At 53.7% G+C, this 6,611-nt stretch overlaps 1 protein-coding gene across 1 annotated transcript; it reads left to right on the top strand.

Annotated features, from left to right (window-relative positions):
- Positions 1-675: 675 nt before the first annotated feature.
- On the top strand, positions 676-2,150 carry LOC119292415 (UDP-glycosyltransferase 73C6-like). The gene has a single exon (XM_037571264.1). The coding sequence runs from the start codon at positions 708-710 to the stop codon at positions 2,148-2,150; it is 1,443 nt and encodes a 480-aa protein (XP_037427161.1). The 5' UTR covers positions 676-707.
- The last annotated feature ends 4,461 nt before the right edge of the window (positions 2,151-6,611 follow it).

Genomic DNA, 6,611 nt, shown 5'->3' with positions numbered 1-6,611 from the left:
TATTAAAACCACAGTTTTTAGTGGCAACCAAACAACTTGTTGTAAATAAAACTATAATAATCTAAAAAAGCGTAGTATTCTCATAATACTTAGAAAATACTTTGCTATCAAACATATGCACTACAACACTTGCTCTTAAACCAATTCTTTTTATACAGATGATGGAGAGGGAATTGATAGTACATGGCTCACGTATATTAGATATTAAACTGATAAGAACAGACAGTACGACACATGTTTGTTCTTCTTCTCTTGGTCTAACAGCCGGCAACCAACCGTGTGCTGTTGTAGTTTTCTTGGTTTTCGTCCAGCAATCGATCTGATCCGGCCTTGGTACCATCGCTGTTTGCCTAGCCTGGACACTGGACAAGCATGTCATCCAAAGGCAAGACCTGGTCACAGTCTTGAACATTTTAGGGCCATATAACAGCAGGGAACTCAGGTCAGGTCAGGCAGCTCAGGTCAGAATCACATAGGATATGGCCGCCGCCGCCGCCGCCTGCAGGTATATGTACCTGTGGCAACCCAACCCCAAACCCGGCCATCTTCTACCACGACGGACCAACACCACACCGCCATTCCAACGCCCAAGGCACGCCGTCGTAGCCTCGCCGTCGCGCTCTAGGAGTAGTAGGATGGCCTGCCGGAGAGCAAACTCCGACGACGTGGCGGCCACGACGACGGCGCACTTCGTCTTCGTCCCGCTGATGCACCACGGCCATCTGATCCCGGCGGTGGACGCCGCGATGCAGCTAGCCACCCACGGCGCGCTCTCCAGCATCGTCGTCACGCCGACCTACGCCGCGCGCCTCCGCCCCGCGGTCGAGTCGTCGGGCCTGCCGGTGCGGCTCGTGGAGCTCCCGCTCGACCTCGCCGGCACGGACGACGTCGACCGGATCCCCCTGGACCAGGAGGCCGCCTACCTCCTCGCCGCGTCGCGCCTCCGCGGGCCGCTGGAGCGCCACCTCCGCGCACACGCGCCGCCCGCGACCTGCGTCGTGGCCGACATATGCCACCCGTGGACCGCCGGCCTCGCCGCCAGCCTCGGCGTCCCGCAACTCAGCTTCCTCGGCATGTCCGCCTACTGCCTCCTCTGCCTGCAGACGGAGCACCACGCGGCGGCCATGCACAACGCCTACGCCGCAGCGGACCCCTACTGGCACCTCATGCCCGAGGAGCCGGTCGAGGTGAAGGTGCCCACCGCGCCCCCCGGGTTCATGCGGCTGCCGGCGTCTGAGAAGCTGGCGTACGAGAAGCTGGCATACGCCGTCGAGCGGGCGTGCGTCGACGTCGATGGCGTCCTCCTCAACACCTTCCTCGAGCTGGAGCCGGGGACGGTCGTGGACAGCGGGGAGGTCAGGAGCGTCAACGTGTGGGCCGTCGGTCCGGTGTCGCTGTTCCACCAGCACGAGCACCAGCACGCGGCGGCGCTTGCGGCGAGAGGGAACGCGCCCGCCGTCGACGCCGACGAGTGCCTCCGATGGCTCGACGGTAAGGAGCCGTCCTCCGTCGTCTACGTCAGCTTCGGGAGCAGCGTCGTGCACGCGCGCCCAGAGCAGGTGGTGGAGACCGGGCTTGGCCTTGAGGCGTCGGGGCACCCGTTCATCTGGGTGGTATCACCGGAGAACGCCGGGCAGGACGAGGACGAGGAGGTCCGCAGGTTCCTTGAGGAGCTGGAGGGCCGGTTGTCCGGCCGCGGCCTGCTGATCAAGGGCTGGGCACCGCAGCAGCTGATCTTGTCCCACGCGTCGGTGGGTGGCATCGTGACGCACTGCGGGTGGAACTCGATGATGGAGGCGGTCGCGGCGGGGCTCCCGGTGGCGACATGGCCGCATATGGCGCACCAGTTCCTGAACGAAATGTTGGCCGTGCAGTCGATGGGGACCGGCGTGAGCGTCGGGGTGGAGTGGTTGAAGGAGGAGGACGGGGAGGTGGCGGTGGTGGAGCGAGGGGCGGTGGAGAAGGCGGTGAGGAGCATCATGGGCGGAGGCGACGAGGCGGTGGAGAGGCGGGGGAGGGCGGCGGCGCTCGCGACGACGGCGAGAGAGGCCGTCCGGGAGGGCGGATCAGCGTTCATCAACCTGCGCCGTTTGGTGAAACGTTACCAAGCAGTGACGCCGCAGGATGCATCAACATCACCTCAAATATGATAAGAGTTTATCAAAGTTTTTGCCACATCTGTTTAAGTTTTTGCACTCGGATTGAATAAAGAGTTTAAGTTTGATCTAAACAAACCTGTAAGATTATGTTTTCCTTGAAGGTGAAGCCAATAATTCCGCTTTATTCCCTTTTCCTGGATTGGACATGAACACCGGGAGGGCGTTCGCTCAAATTACCAACACGTCTGTTACCGGAAGCTTTCAAATAACCACAAGCTTCAATATAGGTTTTAGATATAACTAAATGGGCAACTAAAAATTTATGTCAACAAGCATAAGTTTATACCTTATATTACTGTGAACAAAATCAGCAGACACCAGCTATTTAATGTTCCAAACGCAAATTTTGTGGATTCTAGATCACGAGAACTCTTTATTTTAATCTGTATCTTTTTACCAGTAATAGGAATTGGTATTTATCCAGATTTTGTTCTCTCCCTATCCGTTGACAAGGTAGAGGCTCTCTTATCCAATTATTATCCTAAATAGGTTTATTTTTTTTACTCGTCTGCTCTATTAATGCAGAAATAAGTAAAAAAGTATAATTAAATCTATCTCGAATTTTTGAGAACCCTTTGAGAAGGCGTTCAAGGGGTTCTCAAATAAAACATAAAAGTAAAAACCTTCCACAAAGACCGGAACATGCCAGACAACCAGAGCCGCGCAACAAACATCACCTTCCTCCTTTTTTATTAGAGACAAGATTGCACCTCTAAGTACAAATACAAAGAAAAATAAAAAAGCACCAAGCCCAACACATCTAATCCCCGCAACACAACGCCAAACAACGATATGTCAATGAAAGTGGGAGGTGTGAATCCAACGACTGAAGAATGACGCAGCGAAGCGCGCGTTAGTTTCTAAAAGTAATTAAGTGTCTCAACTTTAGTATGACTTTATATTAAAATTAATATAAAGTTGAGACACTTATTTTGGACTCACTAATACTACTGAGAATACTTCCGCGCGAGCTCCACGTCCAACTCGGAGCTGAAGTGCACGAGATCCATCTTTAGCACGCCATCCACACTGCCGGTTCCCTCATGGGTGATATCGTCAGGGATGTACTTGGCATCATCTGGATACACGATCTTCCTTGCGCAATCCATGTCATAGTAGCAACGTCCTATTATTATCAAAAATAAAACCCAACAATGATTATTATTCAGTAAGATTGAATGGTATCACAGTGCAAGCATGATGAGAAGCAGATCGCCGTGACCCAAACTACCGATCACTTGCTAATCAGCCGTGCTAGCTGCGGCAGAAAAGTAGAGGACTTACCCGCGTATGCATACGGTAGAGGGCAGCAGAATTCTGTCCTTGGCTTACGTGAGGGTGAGCACCACAACTCGGCGTAAAATAGGGTCCTCGGAACATTCTCATCACAAGTTGCCATGAAGTTCACGTGGTTGCACGTATCAGTGAAGGGATGCCGGCCATGGTCGCTTTCCTCCACACCAAATATAAAATCAAGTTTGTACTTTGGTCCCTGTAGCAAGAAAGAAGCAAGAGTGTTTGTTGGTCAAATCAATGTAAAGCTAATATACGTACTCCCTCCGTCCGCAAATACTTGTCATTGAAATGGATGTATCTAGATGTATTTTAGTTGTAGATACATCCATTTTCATCCATTTTGATGACAAGTATTTTCGGACGGAGGGAGTACATAAGTAGCAGCTAATGATTCAACACAGAAGAGGAAGTTCAATGCCTACCCAAAAATGTTGGTCCGTGTAATCCTTGAGCACATGTTTAATCTTTCGACGCAACCAGCTCCTCTCCTCCTCATATTTTGATCTCGCGCTTGATACCACCCTCAAGGCGGCCTCTACACAAAGTTCAGGCGCAGAAGCTTGCACAGTGCCACTAGTTTGGAACCTGGATGTTTTTTTGAACTCCAACCACAAGGCCGACATAAGGGCTCTGATGTCATCGACGCACAACACACCACCACTAGTTTGCGCCTTGGTTATATGTGAGAGCAGCTTGCTTCGGCCATCGGGCACGAGCAGCAGCATCCGGTGAAATTCACCGAGCTGAAGGGGCGTCGGGTGTCTAGCAGCCATGGCCGCCTCGTGGAAGGGGTTCTTTGTTGCAGATGATGACATGTCAAGAAGGACGACACATTTTGAACTGCAGAGTTTCTCCATAGCACAAGCAATTGAGTACCGGGGGTCGGCGAACAAGGCAAGCTTTGCAAGCCCCTCAAGGGAACGGACAACTAGGCGGAGCAGAGATAGGGGGTCCAGGACGTCATTGTACTCATTCAACATCATGCGCTCAGAAGCTGAGAGAACGGAGCCACATGTGTCATGCCAGATTGAGTTAAGGATGATGTTGGAGAGAGGGTCACAGGGCCCATAGCAGTGGCCTGCCATGAGGATGTTGCGCATGAGTGAGCCCGGAGGTGCGGGCAGCAACTTGAAGGCCTCGACGTACATGTTGTGAATCATGCCATGGAGGTACATCTTGAGAGACTGCAGGTAATCGCAGGCGTCACCACCAGCGCACGGGGTCCTGAGAATGTGTTTTAGGCCATCTGCTATCTTGAGGCAATCTAGCAGCTTGCTAGGCAGTCCGGTCTGCAGAGACGAGATGGCGGTCCCGTCCTAGCGGAAGGCGGTGGAGCTGATCCTGGCGTCAGCAGCTGCACTAGAGACGACAAGGGGCTCTGTCTCGGACCATATAGCGCTGTCGCCGCTGTCGAGGTTCTGACGGACATGGACAACCAGCCCATCATTGGTGTTGCTAATGTTGGCAACACACATGGGGGTCATCATCATGTGCAACACACGGTGGATTTCTCGGACATCCTCGGTCGTGAGGGGGCCATTAGCTGAAAACAACTTCTTGTTGAAGAGGTCAAGGTCGCCTTTTTTGAGCCGAATTGCCATGACCTGAGCCAAGGTGCTTGGCGAATGGCGACCTGCTGAGGTGGCCGCCCACTTGAGGGCGGCCTGCGTCCTGTTGGATTCAGGGTCCAGTGCCTCCGGCTCCACAAGGTAGAGATCGTGCTGGACGAGCATGACGGCGAGGAGGAGATTGGCCTTGGCCCTATAGAGGTAGCGGAAGGCCTGTTCCTCGTTGATGCATCCGAAGTAGGCCACAAGGAAAGCCATGAGACTGTGGCAGGACCTGGTTGCAACCTCGTGCCAGGGGTCGAAACCGGGTCTGTGTCTCTTCTTGGATCCCGTCTTGGTGGCGACGTCGTCGCCGAGGGGCTTGGTTTTGGGGTTTAGGAGGGCGAGGGTGTTGAGGATGATATTGGAGACAGGGTCGAGGAGGCCGAGGCAAAGGCCGGCGGTGCTGAGGATGCCGTAAAGATGGGGCATGGCCTTGCAGGGCAGCCGGAGCCGGCGGAACGCGTCGTCGTAGAAACTGACGATGAGCTCGCGTGTGGCTTCTTGCAAATCGTCGTCGTGGGAAAGAGGCGCGTCCTCGTCGCGGCAGTTGAGGCTGTGCAGGCATGAGATGAGCCCCCTCCGGGAGCTAGAGCCGCCGGAAGAAGTGGATCCAGACGCCATCTGCGAGGGAGCGAGCAGAGACGGCGGACGGAGGTGGCGTTTTTCTCTCGGCGGCGGCTCGCGGGGAAAGGCCGGCGGCGACCGTCTTGCGGGGATAGGAGTAGATCGATCTAGTCGGTCGACTGGGGAGATATATATGGAGTGGGACGAGTCCGTTTTTTGGTCGTGACTTTTGCCTCCTTGTCCCCGTGACCATATATAATGACTTTTTGGTCGACTGGGGAGATATGCCCCTTTCTCGCTTCCTTGGTTGCAAACCTTGAGATCGACTTGTAAACGGGTCGGGTCCCCCAAAGACGTGCACGTGCACGTACACGTTTTAGCGCGTGCGTCTGCTTTTCCTTCCTTGTTTTCTCTTTCCCTCGCTCGTCTCGTCTCGTCGTCCTTGACTCGGCCTCGCTCGTCTCTTTACTTTGCATGCAAACGGGATGCCCTCCGATTCCATTCCATTCCATCCATCGGCACGAGGAAACGAAAAGAAAAACACTTTCCAATCGAAGCAGCATGCAAAGTAAAGTGTTCGCTCGTGCAAGCTGTATAGTATGCATGAAGAATCCAAGCCATATATGCATATGCATTTTATCTCTCACCTCTCTTTCCACTTCTCCCTCCCTCCGTTCCTTTTTTTTGACGGGGAAACAAGTGTTTCATCCAGAAATAAGAGAAGGATGGATGTACAAGCCTCCTCAGAGCTCAGTGATTCTGGGCCGTTGGATCGGTTCCCTTATGCGTTTTCGCCCGTTGGATCGAGAGGTGAGAGGATCTGGGCAGTCGGATCTGGAAGAAACACTGCTGGAATGAATAGTAATGGCAACACATTGTAGATACCATGCCCCCACCAGGGCATTTCGGTCATTTCGCCTAGGGGGGGGGGTATAAAATGGGGTCGCGCTCCTGTGGCGGAGACCTAGCTGCCGCTGCTTCC

This window comes from Triticum dicoccoides, chromosome 4B (assembly GCF_002162155.2).
Source record: "Triticum dicoccoides isolate Atlit2015 ecotype Zavitan chromosome 4B, WEW_v2.0, whole genome shotgun sequence".
NCBI classification, from domain to species: domain Eukaryota; kingdom Viridiplantae; phylum Streptophyta; class Magnoliopsida; order Poales; family Poaceae; genus Triticum; species Triticum dicoccoides.
This window is presented reverse-complemented; position numbering and strand designations above follow the sequence as displayed.

Excerpts from the sequence above, each read along its gene's own strand:
- LOC119292415 (XM_037571264.1), top strand. The coding sequence starts at position 708 with ATGCACCACGGCCATCTGATCCCGGCGGTGGACGCCGCGATGCAGCTA.